The sequence below is a fragment of the Asterias amurensis genome, chromosome 12 (assembly GCF_032118995.1).
Source record: "Asterias amurensis chromosome 12, ASM3211899v1".
Classification (NCBI taxonomy): domain Eukaryota; kingdom Metazoa; phylum Echinodermata; class Asteroidea; order Forcipulatida; family Asteriidae; genus Asterias; species Asterias amurensis.
In genome coordinates, this window is record NC_092659.1 from 1,684,653 (window position 1) to 1,708,290 (window position 23,638).

General features: G+C 37.3%; 2 protein-coding genes across 2 annotated transcripts; one reads left to right on the top strand and one right to left on the bottom strand.

Moving 5' to 3' along the window:
* Positions 1-52: 52 nt before the first annotated feature.
* Positions 53-3,899, bottom strand: LOC139945204 (ragulator complex protein LAMTOR4-like). Its single transcript, XM_071942499.1, has 4 exons — positions 3,761-3,899; positions 2,827-2,910; positions 2,593-2,710; positions 53-1,863 (listed from the first exon to the last, which is right to left on the bottom strand). The coding sequence occupies exons 1-4, from the start codon at positions 3,761-3,763 to the stop codon at positions 1,766-1,768; spliced, it is 303 nt and encodes a 100-aa protein (XP_071798600.1). The 5' UTR covers positions 3,764-3,899; the 3' UTR covers positions 53-1,765.
* Positions 3,900-4,229: 330 nt separating this feature from the next.
* Positions 4,230-23,064, top strand: LOC139945190 (metabotropic glutamate receptor 3-like). The gene is made up of 16 exons (XM_071942482.1): positions 4,230-4,801; positions 5,241-5,358; positions 5,761-6,086; positions 6,920-7,116; positions 7,708-7,931; positions 9,748-9,890; positions 11,692-11,884; positions 12,346-12,544; positions 13,283-13,541; positions 13,831-13,993; positions 14,714-14,834; positions 15,376-15,619; positions 16,448-16,680; positions 16,818-16,980; positions 17,321-17,427; positions 19,958-23,064. Exons 1-16 carry the CDS (start codon positions 4,280-4,282, stop codon positions 20,055-20,057), a joined length of 3,312 nt encoding a protein of 1,103 aa, XP_071798583.1. The 5' UTR covers positions 4,230-4,279; the 3' UTR covers positions 20,058-23,064.
* The last annotated feature ends 574 nt before the right edge of the window (positions 23,065-23,638 follow it).

Consider the following 23,638-nt stretch of genomic DNA (forward strand, 5'->3'; position numbering starts at 1 on the left):
GACTGGTCCTATCTCTTAGCATTGCCTAGGACTAGTCCTAAGTTAGGACTACCTTTGTGAAATCCACCCCTGGTCATTGCGCCAATAACATCCCTTTAAAGCCATTATACACTTTCGGAACAGAACAAAAAATAAAAGTTCACAGATTTACAAATTAATTACAGGGTTTACAGAAGGTAAAGGTAAAAGACTTCTCTTGAAATATTATTCCATGAAATGCTTTACTTTTTGAGAAAACATAGAATCAGTTATCAATTCTCGACAACGAGAATTACGGATTTATAGTAAACACATGTCATGACACGGCGAAACGTGCGGAAACAAGGGTGGGTTTTGCTGTTATTTTCTCCCGACTCCGATGACCGATTGAGCCTAAATTTTCACAGGTTTGTTATTTTATATATAAGTTGTGATACACGAAGTGTGGGACTTTGGACAATACTGTTTACCGAAAGTGTCCAATAAGCCTTTTTGAGGTATGGCGGACACAATGCTACAACACTGTAAAGTTGTGGTAAATTTGTGCGTATTGACCATAGAAATAGAACATTATTTTATTCAGTGAAGTGCGCATTTTAGGCGACACTGCGTTTACACGTAAACCTAATGACCACCAACATGGTGAGCGTGGCATCAGTCGCGGCGTGTGACGCGTGCGTATCACGTCCGCATACCTCAATAAGGCTTATGGCTTTAATCTGTCTCAGCTCCCTGGGGAGTATAGAGCCCTGAGCTGCCATATGGCACTAGTGGCTTTTTCATACACAATATTAAACCTCTACCCTCGCAAGCACCTATTCATACCCTGGGTGAAAACAAGCAATAATAGTAAAGCCTCTTGCTCATCAAGGACACAAGTGCCTTGACCGGGATTCGGACCCACACCCTGATGACTTAACCCCAGTTTGCAACAGCTCAGTTGCAGAAAAGTTGCAGGCCTGTGTGTCAAGTCAATACAGAAAAACAAACGACAAAACTAATTTATTTTTACACAAATGTATGTAAGCATTTTATTTACAAATCTTATTTTGGGGCCAGCTATTTATTTCTGTTACAATAATTCCGAATAAAAATAACCAAAATGTTCTGAAATTAATTTTAACAAAAAGGAAGGAATAGCAGTGGTCGTACCAACCAAAATATTAATATCTTCTAAAAGTTGTCGTTGATGTCACAATAGATCAGGCAATCTGGGAAGGTTAAATTATCATTAATTTTTTAAGGGAAAGTTTTGGTTCTTCCTGCCTCACTCTCATCCAATTTCATAGGGCTGTTTTTAAAGCCTAACTGCTTAACAACCCCTTTAAGTAGACAACAGTGCCTACAAATTTTCTACTCGGCAAACATGAGCATGGAACCAGTCACAAATTATACAAAAATAATAATAATAATAATTGATTTTTATACAGCGCTTTACACATGTTTCAAAGCGCTCCAACATCATTAACCCTGATCACTAGGCCATATTCTTCATTAATTAATCCATCTCAGCTCCCTGGGGAGTATACAGCCTGCGCAACAAATATGCCCCAACAATATACGGAGCGCGCTTGAACTTGCTCCATTTTGGAAATGCCGCAGCGAAGCATCGCTGCAAAGTGCCCCAAGTGTCCTATATTCATCAATATAGGACTCGTAACACAAATTTCTGGGTGTCGCGTTTCATGGGAGTAACTAAATGGCAAAATAAAGCACCTAGCGTGAGGTGTTTTCCACCAATCAAATGATAATGATCTATGTAAGCAGATTATATAAGAGAATATTACTAAGCAAGAACTGGCTCATGTGGTGAACTATGTCTTCTGCTGACGTAAATCTTTCCGTTTGATATTGTTATCAGATACATGAAGTCATCAAAGACAACTGAAACAAAAAAGAGAGAAAATATTGTCAAATTGGTTATAATCATCATCAAGTCTGCTTAATATATGTTAAATTTGCATCAAGGATAACGAATATTAATTTTGGTGGTACCCTTAGGACGATGTGTTTTAGCAATGTATACTCAGTACTTTCCTCGAGTTCTGTGAAAACAAAATCACAGGCAAATTATTCGGGCGGGATTCGAACCCACGACCTTTGCGATTCTAGAGCAGTGTCTTACCAACTAAACCACCGAGATTGCCCGGTAGCTACAAGCAGTTTGAGTCCTATATTGTTGGTTTGAATCCCCCGAATGAGTTGCCTGAGGATTTTCTTCACAGAACTAAGGAAAGCACTGAGTATACAGCAAAGATTATAGAGTGCTGAAGGCGCAAGATGAAGTGTGAAATCCCACTGGACGCCATTTCGGCAAGTAACTCTTTTGATACAACAATAGATCAGTGCAGATCAGTGCAGACAATTGATCATTCCTATCAATGGGAAACAAAACATTCACTTGCTGAAATGGTGCCCATGCGTATTTCACGTTCCAACAATAGATAAAGCTTCAGTTCCGCATCTTGCGCCTATGCGCTCTGTAATCTTTGGTATACAGTGCTTAATCAAGGGTAAAAACAAATTAATGTTTGTTTCTTTTTTAGGTTCAGAAGGTTTCTTGTCCGCCTTTTGAAGGAAACACCAGCAATAATTTTGAGAAGAGACTTTTACCTGATAACCTTTTGAATGTTTCTGGTTTATCTGCGTTGATCTTGACGCGGCTTGCAAGACGTACCATGTTCATCAGAATACCTGCTGTCCTTTCATCGTTCTCTAGCGCACCAGATGACTGCAAACAAATCACAAAGAGGTGTCGTCAAAAAACAAATCGATGAAATATTTTGCAAAAAAGTTGCCCTACTCAAGGACACTCTTTAATGTGAAGCTACAAGAACGTCAACTTACCGCCATCACGGCACCATCTGAATTGATAATGAGGTAACCATCTTGTCCTGGTACCCTGTCTAGATTGTGAGGTCCTGGTCCGCTCTGTGAGAAAAAAAAATACATGGAACAACAAATAACATTTCTATTTGGTAACCGGAGAAAACATAATCAATTTCTAAAAATCTCTGAAATAAAAATAAGGCCATGTGTGTGAATGAACGGCTTCGGATGTAGACTACATACTGCGCAAAACTTTTCTTGCCAACCAAAGTCGCTTGATTTTGCCAGAGAATACACTACACACTTGAACAATAATGGGCCACTTGACTTATCATGATTTATAGTTCAATAATCAAGGAGTAGCTTTTTACCCACACCCTGCTCCTTCCTACCTACTCCTATCCTAGAATAGTTGCGATAACGTAACCCTCCTGCCGATGGCGGGCCGCCGTCGGCAGGGGGGTTATGTTATCGCAACTAATCCTAGAACTACGTGGTTTCGCTACGGGAGACGGTAGCGGACGAAACCAAAATAGTTCTACCTCCTACCTAGAACTACGTATGACTAGAATGAACCTCATTGTTATATTGGTAAGACTCAAGAGTACCCACACGTACACCCCCACTTTGATTATAATTATAGTTTTTAATTAATAGTTTTGGCAATAGAAATAGAACCCTTTAATAAACAATTCTCTAGAATCTAATAATAAAATATAACAACACCCTATTCTAAAGAAAAATATGAGAATTGTTTGAATTTAATTGAATTTAATTATATGATAAACACTTAATACTTATTATCTACTTTATTTTTAATACGAAAAAAAAAAAAGAAAAAAAAAACCAGAATCCCATCAATCCCATCATCACACAAATGAATTAAAACAAATAATTTCCAAAGTTCTGTTACACACTCCTCTCTACAACTAAGGATAATAGAAAAGCTTACCATGTTCTTAGTTTCTCTGCTTACAAAAGTTAAATTTGGAAGGTTGAATTAAAAAGAGAAGTGCCAAATGCAGACTGAGTGCAGGATCATGAAGAATGCAGACTTTTACACACTGCTGTGGTTTTACTACTTGTCATATGACCTGTCACCTGACTGACCTGACTAATGATCCGTTGCACACATATGGAACGCCATCAAAACTCAAACAGGAACAAAATAATTGCCGCATTTCATAATTATTTGCATACGCAGTTTTGAAAATAAATCTTCACGTGTACATTTTTTAAAACATCAGAGTAAAAATTATAGCCTGAATAAATGTTTTCCTTTCGTTAAAATGCATTATTCAAACTTTGTGTGACAGTGTTTAATCGCGGGTCGATTAAGAATTTGTGTACATTGTGTATTCCATACCAATATTGTCAACAAAAATTGCATTGGCATAAAAACGAAAGGACGATCAGAACAGGGGAATTTTTTCTTGTCACATTTTCGTATGCGGATGTCAAAGTTTCAGTCATGAATTCCATTCTTCTGAAAGTGTTTTTCGTTTGGTGTGCTATTTATTCATCTTGCCAGGCATACAGTTCACACGGGAGCGACTTTGTACACATAAATCCATCCGTTATTTTGACATTCTCGGAGAATCTAACACATAATTCTCAAAACAACATCGAGGCGTTTGGTTTTCCGAGAACACCGAGGACAACCGATGACCGACCCAAGACTCGCCACCGGCGAAACGCCGCCAATCTACCCACGGGGTTGGCCGACGAGGAAGAGGGCGGCACGGTGAATGCACCAAGTCAAATCTTCGCCTACAAGAAGGGGGATTTCAACATTGGAGGGATGTTTGCCGTTCGATTTCCTGATCCGAAATATACCGATCCTTGTTCGAGAGTTCTGAAGTTGACGGGGTTGCGGATTGAGAGCATGTTGTACGCCATTGACTTTATTAACAACAGCACAGATATCTTGCCCGGTGTGGAGTTAGGATTTGAAATTCGGGATGACTGCTCAAATAAAAACAGAGCGCTGAGGGTAATTACAAAAAAATATGCCAAGACAAACCTGACTACCTTTTCCACTTAAACCCATTTGGTAAAAATGACTTGTGACTTTTTTTTTTTTTTTTTCGTTTTTTACAATTCAATGGGTAGTAATGAGATTGTGACTGTGAGTGAGTAATGTTTGTCTAATTCTAGACCCAGTTACCGGAGCGCTGTACTCCTTTTTTCTAAAATTTTTCAGGATAGTACGACCTTACTCCTAAAAATAGAGTTTCGATCCGCTATCATCTCCAGGCGATAGCGGAACAAACCTCATAGTTCTAGGATTAGTACGACCAATAATGTCAAATAAAAAAAAAAATAGGAGTACAGCACTCCAGTATAAGTTACTGGGTCTTGTCAAATGGAACATTTTTCTGAGATGTGGAAAGGTAAACATTAGTTTTTGGTTTGCATTTTTCCTTGTGCAGGAAGCCCTGAGTTTTGTTTCAACGACAGGAGGAGGAGCGTGCCCAGATGAGGCCCAGACGGTCGGTGTAGTTGGTACAGGATCAAGCTCTACTTCGGGACCAGTAGCCAATTTATTGGGTAAAAACACGATACTTCTAGAAACTTTAAAAACACGGACACTATACCAAATTTGACCAAATTCGTTTTGGTTTTAATAAAGAGTACAACAGATCTAGAATTTAATCTTTGAGAGGGCAGGGCCATTTCCATTTTGCACAGGGCACTTCCATTGGATCATCTTTATTAAAAGTCTATGGGAACCTTCAGAAGGGGCACAAAGACCAAAAAAAGGGCACCGGTGGCCATGGCCTGGAAGTGCCAAGTTGGAATTTGCATCGTTTCCAGAATAAATGGTGAAGAGTAGGCCTAAAGGCCATCTATTAATTTTTTTGCTGTACTCGCTTGTTGTGCTAAATTAACTTTGGTACAGTGAAGTTCACCGATTGAATATTCTAACAATTTTTTTAAAATTTTCATCAGGTCTGTTTAAAGTTCCTCAAGTGAGTTACTCGGCAACCAGTTCGTTGCTAAGCAACAAGAAACACTACCCATACTTTATGCGTACCGTCGCCTCGGACGTCAACCAAGCTGCCGTAATGGCAGACTTAGCAGAGGACATGAACTGGAACTATGTCATGATTATTCATACCGACGATGCATACGGCACGCCAGGCATGGAGCACCTCAGCGCCCTACTAGAGGCAAGGAATGTCTGCATCGCTCACACCTTCAGTTTAAGATCGGAGAGTCGTGGCATCGTCGCTGAAAACATCGTTCAAACGCTGTTGGACGAGCCGGAAATATCAGTAAGGAAAAGTTTCATTGAATGAACAAGAAGATCGAATAACTTGGCTTTTAAAAATAGCTACTTTAGCAAAAATGTGTAATGGGAGTGTTAGGCTATTTAAACTTGTTTATATTGTGTTTGTTTATAATTTATTTTGATATTGTGCTTTTCTGATAGTTTTGCAATTATAATTAAAACAATTAGATCCAAATCTCAAACTTTTGAAAAACTAGGAAAAGTTCTGCTGTTGATGGCATGCGTCAAAATGACAATACTTTTACATCGTTTGTGGGATGTTGCTTCGTTATTCTCTATGCTGTACCAAAGTTGCTATAAAAAATGGAGCTGCCACATAATATGACAATGGTGGTAGTTCTACCTCCATGATATGACGTAACATAAATTATACAAATTTTTCTTCAAAAGCACCATAAAGAGTATTAAAAATAAAAATCTGTTTAATCTCAAGTGAACTCACAAATTACAGCAAAACAAACTTGTTGCCTTTTTTTTCTTTTCTTTTTTTGAATATTTGTTTGAAACATTTATAGCAGAGATGCGACATCCTCTTATAACAATTAAAATCAAAGGCAGTGGCACTTTTGGTAATTACTCAAAATAATTATTAGCATCTTAGTAACGAGTAAGGTTTTGCTAGTATAAAACATTGTGAGAAACGGTTTTTGAGAAAGAAGTAATTTTCCGCGAATTTGATTTCGAGACCTCGGATTTAGAATTTGAGGTCCCGAAATCAAGCTCCTAAAGGGCACACAACTTCGTGTGACAAGGGGCTTTAATATAACAATTAAAATAAAAATAAAAATTGAAATGTTTATTTATTTTTTTTCTCAGGTGATTTTCACATTCTGTCAAAAAACGGACATATTGCGTGTCTTGACTGAGGCCTTGAATCGGGGTCTATTGGACAGAACGTGGATTGCTAGCGATTCTTGGGGCCAATCATTGCAGACTATTCAAGGCAGGGAGCCAGTGGTCAGAGGAATGCTGGGTATTATACCCAAATCTTCGCCATATGAGAAGTTTAAAAGGTGCGTGCTAGATTACTCATTGAAATCATGTTTTGGAATAAAACAAAGAAAGCTTCATCCAGAACATCAATACAAAAAAAATCAGTTTTGCCTACTGTTGGTAATTAGTTCAAATAATTGTTAGCATAAAAACTTACTTGGTAACAAGCATGGAGGAATTCCTCCATGTAACAAGCATTGGAGAACTGAGTTGATAGTATAAAATATTGTGAGAAATATGGCTCCGTCTGAAGTAACTTAGTTTTTGAGAAAGAAGTATTTTCCCACTCAATTAGACTTCAGCTGAAGCCTTTTATGATCTGGAAGCACACAATTTTTTACAAACTGACAAGTGTGTTTTTCTAAACGTCTTTTGTCAATGTAAATTTAATTTTCTCATTAGAATTAATTTGTATTCAAAAAATAAATAATAATTGTGGTTGTTTGGTTTTACATTATTTGTGCATTTAATGAGTTATAAATGTTGTTGCCCCCCCCCCTATTTGCTATTGTTTTTATCTGTGGAGTCCACTGGAGTACCTTAAGGCCCTTGCATAAGACACTCTGTCACGTCTATAAATATTTTAATATCGTTATTTTTTTATTCTGCAGTTATTTAGCCGAACTGGACCCGTATACCAATCAGCGTAATCCATGGTATCAACTAACACTAGGAGAGCAGTTTAATTGTACATTTGATCCGTCGAGCCTTTTGCGTAAACCATGTACGGGAACGGAGACGTTTGCCCATGTGGAAGACACTCATGCGCGATTTGTGATTGATGCAGTATTAGCGCTGGCTTATGGACTACACAACATGATATCAGAATGTCAAGGTGAGTCAATTAGGCCATAAGCCAGTAGAGCGTCCGGATTTTTTAAAAAAAGAGGAGGATGAGAGCCTTATTATTTACTATTTACTTTTTTTTTTTGAAGTCTTTAATTATGCATCTGGAAGCACATAAATTTGTACAAGGGTGTTTTTTCTAACCGTCTTTTGTCGTCATGCATTTCATTTTCTCATAAGAATTCACTTGTGTTAAAAATTAAAAATTATTTTTTGGTTGGCTTTACATTATTTGTGCATTTAATGAGTTTTAAACTATATATTTTTACTAATTTACACGATGAGATTTATGTGTTTTTCCCCTTTTATGATTTCATATGATGTACATGTACTTTTTTTGTTTATTTTATTCATTTATTGCTCATTTTTGTTACCCACCAAGTCAAATTACAGCGCTTGACTACACTGCCAATGCTCAGGCATTTCAGAGGGTCTTTTGTCATCAAAAACCTTTCTTTAAACTCTTTCTCTAGGGACCTTACAATCTTTCTTGCTCAGTACAAAGAAATCGGATGTGAATTCATAATTTTCAGAAGTAACGCGCTTCATGGCGAACAAACATGTTTTTCAGCAAAGATGCTTTTAACTTTTTTGTTTTGTTCTGAGCACAAGATCCGTCTCACTGCAGAAATTAATTATTTCTTGAATTTGATTATCATTGATGATTTTTTTCCGGCATCCCTTGTACATTTCTCTTTACAAGATTTTTATAATTTGAACGTCTTTGAGATAAAATCCGTTGGTTTGTCTGATTGATATTTAATTCCGGCATTTAATTGAATCTTTTGAATTTGTTTTCCTGCTGGTTTGTTTGATGATTTAATTATTGCTGTTTCGCCGGATGTATGTGCCTTGCATGTCTTTTAACTTCAGCAATTGTCTCTGCTACTTGTCATTGCCGTCATGTCCCTGGTCATTGCCCCTCTGCCCCTGCAGGGAATTTCACGAAAAGCTAGGATTAATCCTATCTCGAGTTAGGACGAGTAACCCGTCCTAACTTAGGATGGGTTCAATTCATCCTACGCCTTTCGATATGGAACTTAACTCATCCTTAGTCCTAAGATTAATCCTAATTTAGGAAGAGTTTAGTGAAATCGACGGCTGGTCATATTAATGCCTCCATGTCCCTGGGTCATTACAGGTTCCTTAATGCCCCATGGCTATTGACTTTATGCTTGGTCATTATGCCTACAATTATGCCCCTGGCAGTCCTGGAATTACACGCATGGATGACCTCCAATGCCCCTGGGGTCGATTTCACAAAGAGTTAGGACTAGTCCTAACTTAGGACTAGTCCTAGAAGATATACAAATTGCATGGATAGTCCTAAGTTAGGACGAGAAACTGGTCCTAACTCGAGATAAGACTAGTCCTAACTCTTTGTGAAATCCACCCGTGGTCTTGGCCTTGGTGCTCCTTCAAAAAGTTTTTTTTTTTTTCTTCAAGATTTTCCAATGGAAGTGCCCATTGCAAATTGAAAATGGCCTTGCCCTTTTAAAGATGAAATTTAAGGCCTGCCCTAGCTGATCATTGACTTTATGCCCCTCGTCAGTGAGACGATGCATGCATTAGAATATGCATCGATCGTTTCTCATAATTCAAAATATTTTGGGGCGAAAAATTATCCAAACCTTTTTGTTTTCAAAGGGAATCCTTTCTCAAAATAATACTTTCATCAGCTATAGTGCTTCTCAAAAAGTACATTGTAAGTTCTTATGGTCGTAAATTTTTGGAGTAGTTACCCATCTATCGGACCCTAGCTATGCATTTTCCGGCCCCACTCTAATATTTTGTTTCCTCTTCAGATTGCCATGGTAACGTTCAAATTGATGGAGAAGTATACCTTGATTACGTAAGGAATGTGAACTTCACTGGAGTGACGAACCCAAACTTCAAATTCGATGAAAACGGAGATCCGCTGGCCCAGTATGAAATACACAACTTACAGGTGGGCACTTTTATATTTTTGAAAATAAAACTCAAGCAGGGCTCACCCTTAAATGGACAGGACACTATTGGTAATTACTCAAAATAATTGGCATAAAAAATTACTTAGTAATGAGCAATGGGGAGCTGTTGATAGTGTAAAACATTGTGAGAAATGGCTCCCTCTGAAGTAATGCCCATACATGTACATTTCTAATCTTAGAGTTTTTTTGGCTCTGTTATACAAATATATTTCAGGAAAATTTTTATGAAACAGAAATACGTGGCTTTGTTTTAGAATTGTGGATTTATGTACGGTGACATGCCTTGGAAAACTGACAAATGTCAATCCGGTCCAATACCTTTTCTTAGTGACATAGTGATCCTGTGTTTCTGCAATCGATGTTTTCAACGACACCCAGCAAACCATAATGTTGTTACAATGAACAATATTCAGTTAATAAACACAAGGCAGCCGGACTTGTTAGGTAAAAATAAACTCGTTAGACTAACGATAAAATTCATTAGCCTCAGGCCCTGCGGCCCTGTGTAAACATTGAACCCTGTGTTTCTGCAATCGATGTTTTCAACGACACCCAGCAAACCATAATGTTGTTACAATGAACAATGTTCAGTTAATAAACACAAGACAGCCGGACTTGTTAGGTAAAAAAAAACTCGTTAGACTAATGATAAAATTCATTAGCCTCAGGCCCTGCAGCCCTGTGTAAACATTGAACCCTGCTTGCCATAGAGTATCGATTGCCTTTATGCACTGTCAAGCGTAAACTGACAAATGAACCAATTTGGCTAATTATGTGGTACTAATGGTTACCGAGCAACACAAGAAAGGAACTTTCACTTATGATTAATCTTGGCTAGTTGTAAAATGAAACCTTTGTAAATAATTAACGACGCCACTCGGCAAACAGTGTCTTGATAACCTACACATTCTTTGCTCTCGTAGTGATGTGTGTATGTGATGAAATTTAACAAATAATCATGGCCAAAATGTGAGCATCTTTCGTACTGAATATTTGACTTACCGGTTTCATGCAGTGATTAATGAAAAATGACTGTTATTAGCACTGATAGTCGTCAGGGAGATGGAGGAGGGGGTTGGAAATTTTCATTCTGCCTGATAAGAAAGATTATTTATACTAATTATCCTTTAACAGGCATGATATATCCAACTCGGGCTTCAGCCTCGTTGGATAATGGACGCAGAAGCCATATACTTGTCCGTATTCCACTCGCGCTTGTGCGTTAACCTGTAATATACATTTTTTATTTTTTTTTTTTTCATTCCCTCACTGTTTTATGACTGTGAATTAGACTGGCTATAGTGTTCTCTTTTTATCCCGAGCATCCTACCAAGTGTTTTGACAATTGCTTAGTCGACTGATAGTTCAGATAGAAAAGGTTTTTAACTGTCATTGTAAAACCCACTGAAATCATTTGTTAATGACCTGAGAGCTATTGATAGTAAAAAACATTGTAGAAAAGGAGTCCCTCTGAAGTAGTTATGCAACAAGGGCATTTTTTTCTTTCGTTATTTTCTCGCAACTTGGACGACAATTGAGCTCAAATTTTCACAGGTTTGTTATTTTATGCATATGTTGAGATACATGTACACTAGTCTTTGACAATTACCAAACATGTCCAGTGCCTTTAACTGGACACCACATGTTTATTATAGTTTTGCTATTTAGAAAAACAAACACAAAGAGACATGCCCAGATGAAAGATTTCATCATAACAGAATTATCAAAGATTTTTTTTTAAAGATTTCATTCTACAAAATGTACTTCATTTTAATTCAGGAACGTGAGAGTGAGTTTTCATTTGTGAGAGTCGCTGACTGGGATCCAGTGAAGAAGTTTACCGAGTGGAAAGAAGTCGTTTGGCAGGCAGGAACAACGCCCCCATTGTCAAGATGTTCACCGGATTGTCCGGCTGGAAATTTCATCACTTTGCAAACTCACAAATGCTGCTGGAAATGCTACCCATGCGAAGGTATGCGGATCGTCAAACTAAAAAAATAGAACTTGCTGTTGCAAACTGCTTACCCACCGAAATAGCCGTTCCTTATAATAAAAATAGCCATTGGCCTTTGGTACACATGAAGTAAGAAAAGTAGTTCAAAATCTATACCTGTGGTTGTTACAAAAAATGTCCTTTCTTGTTCTTTTTTTCTCCTGAAAACGAGCAGGGGATATATGGCGGACACTAATAGGTTTGGGTAAATTTGTCTGTTTATACCTAAATCACAGGGTGTACTCGTATAGTGTCCACCATACCTCAAAAGGCTAATATTGTTCGAAACAATGAGACCAAACTGGCTTTTTTCAGAGCCAACACTTCCTCAAAAGAAATTGAATACAGGTTGTACCCGCAAGTTTACTGTTATTTAAAATTTATTCTTATCCTTTACACCATGCAAAGCTTCAAACATCACTTTCTTGTTGGCCTTGCAGGTATTAGCATCAGTACATCTCAGAATTCCATGCAATGTACAAGTTGTAAAGATGGAGAGAGAGTTAACGCTAATAGGACAGTCTGTCTGGTCAACCCAGTCATTTATCTCCAATGGAAGGACCCAGTGGCTATTGTCTTCAGCATTCTTACATCCATCGGACTCTTAGTCACGGGTTTTTCTCTCCTAGTTTACATCCAGTAAGTAGCTTGTTTATGAATAGACCGTATTGAATAACCCCTTTTTGCTACGAAAAGTCGCCATCTTGTAGGGCAAACCGTATGCGCGTCCAAGCATGTAAATCATCAAAGGCAAAGCACGCAACATTCCCGGTTTAATTTCTACGGCACATGAACGCAGACACGCATGCACACGTGCACAGACGCAATCTTGTAGGTAAGATATTTGAACGGTGACGTCATATTCAATACGGTCTATACAATAATGAAGGATTGCTGATGACTGGACTTCACCCATAGTTCAAGATGTCATACATCCTTCGTGCAAAACGAGGTTCACACTTTTGTGGGATCAAAGGTTGTTTTTACGCTGTACATTTCCTGACGGCAATCAGAGCATACTGATCGAAACGTTGAGTTGTCAACCACCGGTTCTTCACAGAACCAACACTATTCATTTATTTAAATCCTCTTACACTTAGCTCATTACATGTCTTGACAGTAGATTATTCATTGTATAATTTTGTATTATGTTCTACGTTTCTTTTTTGTTGTATGTATTGTTTTTTGTTCTGCGCCTCGGAATAGGGTCTTGTACACTAGATAGATGGCGCATTATAAATGCATTATTATTATTATTATTATTATTATTATTATTATTATTATTATTATTATTCAAAAGAGATTTACACATGGTGCTATTGCAAAACCTCACCTGATTAAGTTATTTTTTCTTTCTTAATTTTGATTTATGTACAGACATAGAAACTCTGCAACTATAAAAGCGACCAGCACAGAACTCAGTTATCTTCTTCTACTCGGCATCGCAATGAATTATTGTTGTACTTTTCTCTTCATCGCCACGCCAACAGACATCATTTGCAGCGCCAAGATCCTCGTGATGGGCGCGAGTTTCTCGGTTTACGTCGGTGCATTACTCACCAAGACAAATCGCATCTCAAGAATCTTTAATCGGAAACTGTCTGATGGAGCGCCATCTATGTTCCTTAATATCCAGGTAGGGTGAGGTTTTTTAGAAAAACGATTATTGTTCTACAAGGGTTAATTTAAAAAGCAATTGTTGTTCTACAAGAAAATATTAACATGAACCTTATGTTAGCGATTTCTCTATTTTGTCAAAAGGGCTAGAGTTTGTAGAGTGCCAGCATGATACCCAGAGGTCACAGGTTCAAATCCCGCTCTAGTAAATTTTTCTTTGTTTAACCCCAACATTTTTGTTTAAATTTTTAAATTTTGCATGATTACAATTTCATCTCGTTACGTCTCATCCGCTTTTTCTATTTTAGTACCAGCTGATGTTTGCGTTTGGGATCGTAGCCATCCAGATCGCTCTTCAAGTGATTTGGTTTCAGGTAGAGCCAGGGGTCGCCGCGCTGGATTACTCTGATCCTGAGTTCACTTTATTGCAGTGTCAATACTCGTCATATCTCGGGCCCTCCGTTGCTATCGGTGAGTTCAGAATTAATCAGTAATGGCTGAATTTATTTCTGTTGAGGCAGATGCAGGTTAATCCTTTACAGACCTTTCATTTCTGTATAATTATAACCATATGCCTAGACATGGTTTTACTGATGATTTTTTTTACATTTATTTCTTTTTAAAGTGCTGAAAACAATACATTTGTTTAGTTTGTCTACTTGCTAGGTAGATAATGTTCTTTAGAGAACTGTCTTGCTCTGAAAACATTCTTTTTCAATCAGTAAATGTCGCCTTGCTTGGCCACCAGTTCTAGACTTTCTAGTCAAAGAGAGACCGGCTTTTCGCGGGACTTACTCAGCTAAATGCTGCAGGCTTTGCCTAGTGGTGGTTTTCCTCTTGGTTTTTGATTGCATACCCAATATTGTTTTTTCCTGTCACTCTCTGAGCGCTTTGTAATCTCAGGAAAAGGCGCTATATAAATGGTATTAGAATTGTTATTGTTTTCTACTTTACTACCGTGGAGTAGATTTTCGGAATTTAGGAGACTTCTCAGATCTGAAAAAAAATTGTCCTGCTTTTTAACTACTACCTGGGCGGAAGGTAGAAAATCGGCCGGGACTACTATTAGCTTTAATGGATCAAGGGGACTTCTTGTTATTAGTGGTGTTGTCCAGTCACATTTTGGAAATAAGACACTCAACTCTTGATGAATGAGTATCCAATTTTCGATTTTGATTATTTTTCCTGCAGGTTACAATGCTCTTCTAGCAATGCTGTGTTTGTACAAAGCCTTCAGGACTCGTAAATTACCAGGGCAGTTCAACGACTCTCGCGGGATTTGCTTCGCTATGCTCACGTGTTGCTTGATATGGTAGGAAATTAAACATTGCGCGGTTTGCCCATAACTATCTTATTCAATAGGACTCTTTTAACGAGAGGTAATATTTATGTTGCAACTCGGAATATCAGTTACGAGAAACAAGACAAAAAAGGCCAATAGGGGTTGAAATTTTCACAAATATTTTTGTTGGAAATTAAAGTTCCAAAAGTTGTTTTGTTTTATATTTGCAACTTCCTTCCTGACAAATAACATCAAAAAGGGGTTAAAATTAGCATTGGTAAAAATGTGCCGATGTATGCTAAATGATCAACCATTTTTCTCAGTTTTATTCCCTCACAGGGATGAATAAAAGTCGCTTGTGAGAGTTCCATAAATGCAAAGCAGAAAAACAGATAGCCACAGTTTGTAATGATGTTACAAAAATATTCAACTTTAGTGTTGAATATTTTTGGAAATAAAGCAACAAATTAGCAAGGAACTCTATATATATGTTTACAATAAAAAGTTATCTTTATTATGCTCAAGATCTTGCTAGGACCAATGATGTACCATCTTTTCCCTGTCCTTCCAGGTTCATCTTTTTCGCTTCGTACTTCACGACAACCGGCATTGCAAACTCCATCATCTGCAGCACTGCCTTCCTATCCTGCGGTACGTCCGGCCTGATCTGTATGTTTCTACCCAAGCTTTGGATCGTCCTCATGAGACCCGAGCGCAACGTGCGACAATCCACGCTGAAAATGAAGAGCTCATTGGGGAGTCATGTGACGATAAACACGGTCAGCGGAGCGGTGACAAACAACAAAGCGAAAAAGGTGGGGTTGTATTTCCCTCGTAAGCTTCTGCATATTTTAAAGAAATCCCGAAGCGGAACATAATTTATTATTGCAGGAGTTTTCTTTCCAGTGACTTCCCTTGATTTGAAGAAATTGCTATAAGTAACTTTTAAAGGTGTCATGGCCGAGTGGTTAAGAGCACCAATTTCAAGTTCTGGTGGTTAAAAAGTCATGGGAGTGTGGGTTCGGGTCCCGGTCATGACACTTGTGTCCATGAGCAAGATACTTTATTTGTAATTGCTTCTCTTCACCTAGGGGTATAAATTGGTACCTGGGAGGGTAGAGGTTGATATTGTGTATGAAAAAGCCTTTGGAGCGCTATGGTTGCCGAGGTTGTACACTCCCCAGGGAGCTGGGAAAGATTAAAGGGATGTTACTGGCTCAATGACCAGCCGATTTCACCAAACTCATCCTAACTGAGGATTAATCTTAGGACTTAGGACGAGTAAAGTTCCCTATCCCTATACATGTACGTTAGGACACATTGAACCCATCCTAAGTTAGGACGGACTACTAGTCCTAACTCGAGATAGGATTAATCCTAGCGTTTCGTGAAATTGGCTGCAAGACACTAATGTAAAGTCCATTGAGACATTATTGTAAAACGTCGAGGGGGTTGCCCTGTTTGTTACAGCCCATGCGTTAGTGGCAACGTGCCCCTGGGGCTGTTGATTTGGATCCATTGCCCAAATCCATTAAGTGAAGCTCTCATCTTGAAGTGGCCTTGTGATGACCGGCGATCTCTCTTAAAACAAAAATATATGTAAACAAAATAATTATTACAATTCTTTGTTCATAATTCCTTAGAATGATGGGTTATCTCTGAAGCCGGACCCTTCGGACATGAAAGCTTCATCGAGTCACAGCTCAGAGGGAGACGGGGACAATCTCTCGCAGATCAGCAATGAGAACGACGACCAGAAGTTCCTGGAAGAGATTAAGATTCTGGAGCAAGACTTACAGGAGGCGGAGATGGAACGCGACGATGCGGTCGCCATGGCGAATGAGAAGTATCAGCAGATGATTGAGCTACAGAAAAGGTTAGTGAAACCTCTTAGCCTCCTCCAGAAACCTTACTAGGTCGTAATTCCACCATGCAAAGTTTCAAATCCTCGAAGAACATTCATATAATTCCTTAAAAATGTGACACTTTTACATTCTTGATTTGTTGTTTTAGCCAAGAGGATGAGCTGCTTGAAATCGACAAAGAAATCCAGCTAGAAAAGACGAGTTTAAGGGAGCTTCTTAAGAACGAAGGAATGCTGGATGACGAAATTGATGGAATAGTTGCCATGGAAATAAACAGCAACTATGAGGAGGGGAACGACTGGAATGAGAAGGTAAACAATAACAACAACTAAACAACAAATCTTTAGCATCAACCAACAAAACTCAATGTTTATTTGTTTCTTTGGTAACACCATGTGTATATCTACTTGCTGAGTAGATTATGTTCTTTTGAGAACTTGTTTTGCAATTTTTTTGGAAGACTTGTCAGTAATAAAAAGAACTGTTCTGCTTATTTCAGAAGGTAGGAAATTGGCTTGGACTACGTGGATCAAGGGGACCTCCCGTTATTAACTTCATTGCCGTTTAGCTAGAGGTGGCTAGTATAGTAGCAGTTTGCATAATTACATTTAATTAATAAAAATCTTTTATATGTCCGACTTTCTTTTAAAGATAAAAGAATTGGTCTTCAAGCTAGATGCCGTTTCCAGTGAGCGAGATACACTCGACAAACAGGTTCAGGAATTAAAACTGGAATGTCAACACTGGAAACAGATTATGTGAGTATTTCTCCCCACTATCTATTGGAAAATGAGTGGATCACAAAATTGAATTTGACCTTGAAGCCCCTCTTTGTCCCAAGGTCAAATCCCACTTCAAACCTTCAGGCTTTTAAGTGCCGAAGTTTCTTTATAAGTTTTTATTTTATTTTTCGTCTGACATGTTATTTGTTTAATAATTATAATAATAATAATACTAATAATATTAACTAGTTCTTATATAACGCATTTCACAATAACGTCTCAGTGCGCTTTACATTAGTGCCCTGGTGTTTGGGCCAATAACATTCAATGAATCTTTCTCAGCTCACTGGGGAGTATACAGCCCTGCAGCCGATTTCACAAAACTTTACGCAACTACGTAAGTCCACTTGCGCAACGTTTATGGCGTAGGTTGTGCCATAAATGTTGCGCAAGTGGACTGACGCAGTTGCTTAAGTTTCTTGAAATCGGGGGCTGGGCTGCTGTATGGCGCTAGTGGCTTGTTCATACACAATATCAACCTCTACCCTCGCAGGTACCCATTTATACCACTGGGTGAAGAGAAGTAATTATAGCAATACATGCCATGACCTGGATTCGAACCCACAATCCGATATTACTGTATTCTCTTTACAGGCTCACATACATCGAGTTTAACAAGCGACATTGCTGACTGTTCATTGGTTTCAGTATCAGAAAGTAATATTTTCTTCCCCAAATTGATATTTTTTGCCTGATCTATGACCGTTGCTTGTCTATTAAATGTATTATACAGGAATGGTAAGGGATACAAAACACTGTTTAAGTTCAGTCTGAAAGCGTACTGATTATAAAGTTCATACTAGAACCATTTGATTGGGTGAAATATTTCCCTCTCCCGAAATGAATTCTGATTTGAGTTGTTACGCCCAAAATTAAAAATATAGTGTGCAGATGCTGAAAATTGTCCCATTGTCTGTCACTATTTACTCCCGACTCCCACAATGGATCAAGCCTAAATTTTCTCTGGTTTTTGTTTCGTGTTTACTTTTGATCATACAAAGCATAACGCTGTCTGCAACTATTTTGTCAGATCTACTAATCCTGTATAATACATGTAAGCTTGTAAGCATTTAGGAAATCTACTACTAACATCTACTAACTGTAAACTTGTTATTCCTTTAGTACCTATTTTCTGTTATCTCATTTCATTTGTTTCATTATAAACTGGTAAAACCATTTATTGAGAAGTTTGGCTCATGATATTTGTATTTTATCTGTTTCATTTGTTCTACTTTCATTTTTCCCGGTAGTGTAATGTGAGAATGAATTTATTCTATTAAAGATATGTAATATTTAATTGCACTGATATTTAATTAACCAGAGAAGGTTAAGGAGAAGCAATTAAAGTAAATTTTCTTGGCCAAGAACTCAAGTATCAAGACCAGGATTCGAACCCACACTCAGCAATCAAAACTTGAGTCGATGCTCTTGACCCATTCGCCACGACACTCTGTAAATGTTTGAAAAATAATATGAAACAACATTTTGTTTATGTGATTTGAGGCTTTGCATGATGAGGTATCAATATATATTTGGTTTGCGGTAACACCATGTGTGTACATACTTGCCAGGTAGAGTTTGTTCTTTAGAGAACTGTCTTTCTTTATTCTATTACCCCGGAGTAGAGTTTTTTTATTTTATGTTAGAGACGTAGACTCTATAACAATGGAAAATGTAAATTCAGAACCTTTGCTTTGCCCTTTTTAGTTGAGTGGAAGTAGGTCAAATCTGGGAGCCATTTGTGGCCGCCATTGGCTTTTTGGTACCAGCCACTTGCAGCCACTATGGCTTCTGAAGGCATTTGTTGCATTTTGCTATAAGTTATAAATATCCTATCTTCTTTTGTTTCAGCAATTTATTTTTTTTATCATGAGAATGGAAAATATATTGCATTTGTTGAGTACTGCTATATTTATAAAATGAGTTTATTCTTTTCTTCTTTTAAATTTTTTATATTTTGTAATCAGGAACAAAACTATGAAATAGTTGAAGAATTTTATGCAATGAAATATCAAAATGGCTGATTGATTTCATACATCGCATTTTAATTTTATCATTAATTTAATTCATTGATGCTTTCGACACCCTTGTTTTTCAACAACCCCTCATGATTTGCATGCTAGGGCTTGGGACTACTGTTAGGAGAATACATGTAAGGGTGCCGGAACATAGTAATAATAATAATAATAATAATAATAATAATAATAATAGTATAATAATAAGACTTGTAATGCGCACATATCCACCCTGCTGGGTGTTCAATGCGCAGTAAAACTAAAAACCAAAACGAAAACGAAACAAAGAAAAACAGACACAACAAAATTAGTCCTTGAAAACCTGTGACATAAGATAAGTTTTGAGAAGAGATTTGAATTTTGTGGTACAAAGACGAGATCTAAGATTAAGTGGTAGAGAGTTCCAGATGCGTGGCATAGCTGAAGAAAAAGTAACCATTTTATAATTTGTTATCAGAATTAATTTATTTATGTTTTTGTTTTTACCCAAGGTCTCAAAGTGATCCGGAAACATCTCATAACGACACCGAAGTGGAGGGTCTGGCTGAAGACATTTCAACGACAAAAGATGACGTGAAACTCACCGCGTGAAGTTTCTTTAATCATTCTTTTATTTTACAAAAAGGTGTCCTCGGTCAATGATGTTACGACTGAGTTGTCCACAGATCCCCCTGTCCCTCATACATGTAGATATTTCTCCAGCTGTCACAAAACCAGTGTCCCTTCGTATGTTTACATAAGTCAGGTTACCTCGACCTCTTTGGACTCTACCTTGCTTGGGCTCCCAGAGAACAAGCTTGCTGGCTGGAAGCTCAGGTAGGCAATAAGCACTAAGCTTGGGGAACCCGAGTTAGAGATTGGAGTTAAAGACATTGGACACTATTGGTAATTGTCAAAGACCAGTCTTCTCACTTGGTGTATCTCAACATATGCATAAATAATTGGGCCCAGGCGTCATCAGCATTGCAAAAAATACTGAGAAAAAAAAGGTTTTTTTTGACGGGCAGGGATGGCTGCAAAATGTAAAAATAGGGTCCATTTGTTTATTGGCTTTTTAAGAGTTTTTCCTTTCATTAATATACTGCTACAGCAGTATATTTTGTTTTTTCATGGTGTACTAAACGGGAACCTAAATTTTCCCAATTTTTGTTTAGGAAAGTACTTTCTGTCCAACCAAAATGATGTGTGTGCTCATGAATAATGCATGATGTGTTTACTCACGAATAATGAATGTATAATCTTGTTGCGTAGTGCTGTTGTTGTTATTACTATATTTTGTTCAAATTTACCATGTTTACCTTGTGGAAACAGAACCCATGGAATGCTGTAGCTATCTTTGCAGATCTGGGCCCAATTTTAAGCAATTTTTTTTAGCTAAGCACAACAACATTTTAAGGTTACCACTCAACCTGTACAATCTGTGACTGGTATCCTGCTCTTTTCTGCTTAGCAGCAAATTATTAAACAATATTTTCTGCTCAGCAGCTTCATGAAACTGGGCCCTGCATTGAGGCCATTCATATTGGCTACTTTTTTACCTGTATGGCAAATTCAAACTTTTCTGTTGGTTGATCTGGGCCCAATTTCATAGAGCTGCTAAGCACAAAATTTGCTTAGCATAAAATCTCTTCCTTGATTACCAGCCAAATTTCCATTTTTTGCATATTGCTTGCTACTGGTACTCAGCTCTTGTTTGCTTATCCTGAAAATCACGTGAAAATTTGGTTGGTAATCCTGTTTTTATCAATGAAGAAATTTCATGCTAAGCAAATTTGTGTGCTAAAAGCAGCTCTATGAAATTGGGCCCTGGTTAATATTGTTATACAGACGGGTCACATGGTATTGATACGCTATGTTCACAGTTGACATAGAGGGCGTGCATAGCAGACACAGATGACAATTGAGCGCAGCATTCTCCGTCCTCTAATTCTATAAATTAAATGTACTTGTAGTTATTGAAATATTGAAATATTTTTGAAATATTGTATAAAGTTGAATTCACACTACTGTATATTGGTATATAAAAGTTGTTTCTGTGTCACAAAATTTGTTTGATCTTGACAAAATAACCGTCTTGTTTGCCTTTTGTGCACTTACTAGTGGCTTTTGTTTTCTTGTATGGGGCGAGCGTGCATTACGAGATGTCAATAGAATGTAGATACGTGGGACTGTCCTAAATTGACAAACATTCTGACATGTAAATTCCGATAAAGTAATTGTGGTGTGGCCAGGAAACTGCTGTTGCGGTTGGATATTATTTTAAGTTTATTCACCTTACTTGTTATAATTTTTTTTTAAGTGCTTGTATATCTAGTATAGTCAACTACTCACTTCCCCATCATCGCAGTCGAAACCATTTAGCTGGAAAATGCAGATGAGAACAATTTTAACAAAAAGAAACGAGAGCTTACAAGAGTGGTTGGTAGAAGTCGTGCTCAAATTCAAACGTCAGGCCATCAACTTTTTTGCATTTATACCAAGTCCTTTTAGTTGGTAAGCATTCTGCATAAGTTTATTCTAGTTTCTCAAGAAGAACAAAATATGAAATAAAATTAAAACTGAATTACATTTTGCTTTTGAGAAAACATTAAACAAAATTAAATTCCATGAAATATTTTATATGTAATGACACTTGTTAACAGGGGGTATAAACAGCCAAGAAGGCAAACTCATTTCTTGTTTTCTTAAATTAACATCCAAAATTGTTACAATAGTGTTGATATCTCATTTGGTTTTTACTCTTACACAGTTGTGTAGCACTGTACATAGCTCTGTATATATATATACTCTCTGAATATATTCTTCAATCCTGATCCAAACTTTAGTTTCTTAAATAATGTTGAAATCGTTGTTTTGAAAAATTACCACCTTAAATCCATTTTTAATTATACTAGTAAACAGTTTGATGAATTATGACAAATATTGTTAACCCATGAAGGAGCCTCAAACTGGTAACCAAATTCCTAGAAACAAAAGTGTTGAAATAATATTTAATTTTATGTATTTTTGTATTTGTACATTTTATCAACAAATATATTTAAATTATCTTACTTCCTGTAGCTTTTCATTTCTATAGTAAGTTTACATTTTATATTTTGAAAATTATTTATTTATTTAACTAAACAAAGAATTTAATTTGAGAAGCTACGAACTCAGACAGATTATGAGCTACGGTATTAGTTCTACTGAAACTTAATTTAAAGATTGAAATATTTGCAACTTGAGAATTCATGTTGTACTTCGTAAGGGACGTAAAGGCGTTGGTTCTGTGTGTTGTGTAGTGCACGTAAAATAACACAGTGCACTTATCGGCTAGAGAAGGGGTTTGGCGGTGTTTTTGCCTGTGGATGCTGAATGCACCACATCACCTTGTAAACCCTTACAAGGTGTTTCATGAAAGCGTCTCATGCAGAATTCAAACACTTCAAGAACCTGTCTAGAAATAAATGATGATAAGTGTTTTGCGACGCTTATATAAAGCGCTATATAAGAACTTATTATTTATTATTTATTGCCATGCACCTTCGTACAGAATGAATGCATTATTTGTTATGTGTTTGAACTCAGCAATGTCTATGTAGATGAATAAAAGTTTGTACATCGCTTAAATGTTGTGTTAATGGCTCAATTGAAATACAAATATTGTTTGTTTATTTATTTGTTTATTTAGGCCTATTTTTTATTTATTTTTTAACCTGCGGACAATAAAAACATCTTGACCAGGTGTCGTCCATGCAGAGAGTGCAAATACTAAAAAAGAGAACTGTCCTAAAATTCTGAAAACTTCATTATCAAACTTTCTAAAACCCACACCCCACAAACAACACAACATCAGTCAGCCAACAGCAACACACAAAACGACAGAACAAAAACCAAACAAACAAACAAACAAACAAACAAACAAACAAACAAACAAACAAACAAACAGAACAGCAAGGACAGACGAGCATACGTCATAAAATCAGACTGACAGTCATAATAAGATTTGTAACTTGGGCCAATTTCACAGAGCGATCGAGTCCTCAAGCACAAAAAGTAGCTAAGCACAACAAAAGTGTGCTTACCAGCCAAACTACCATGCCACGTGTACAATTTCTGATCGGTATCCTGCTCATTTCTGCTAAGTAGAATTTTAAAAAAGCTTTCTACTTAAGTAGCTCTATGAAATTGAG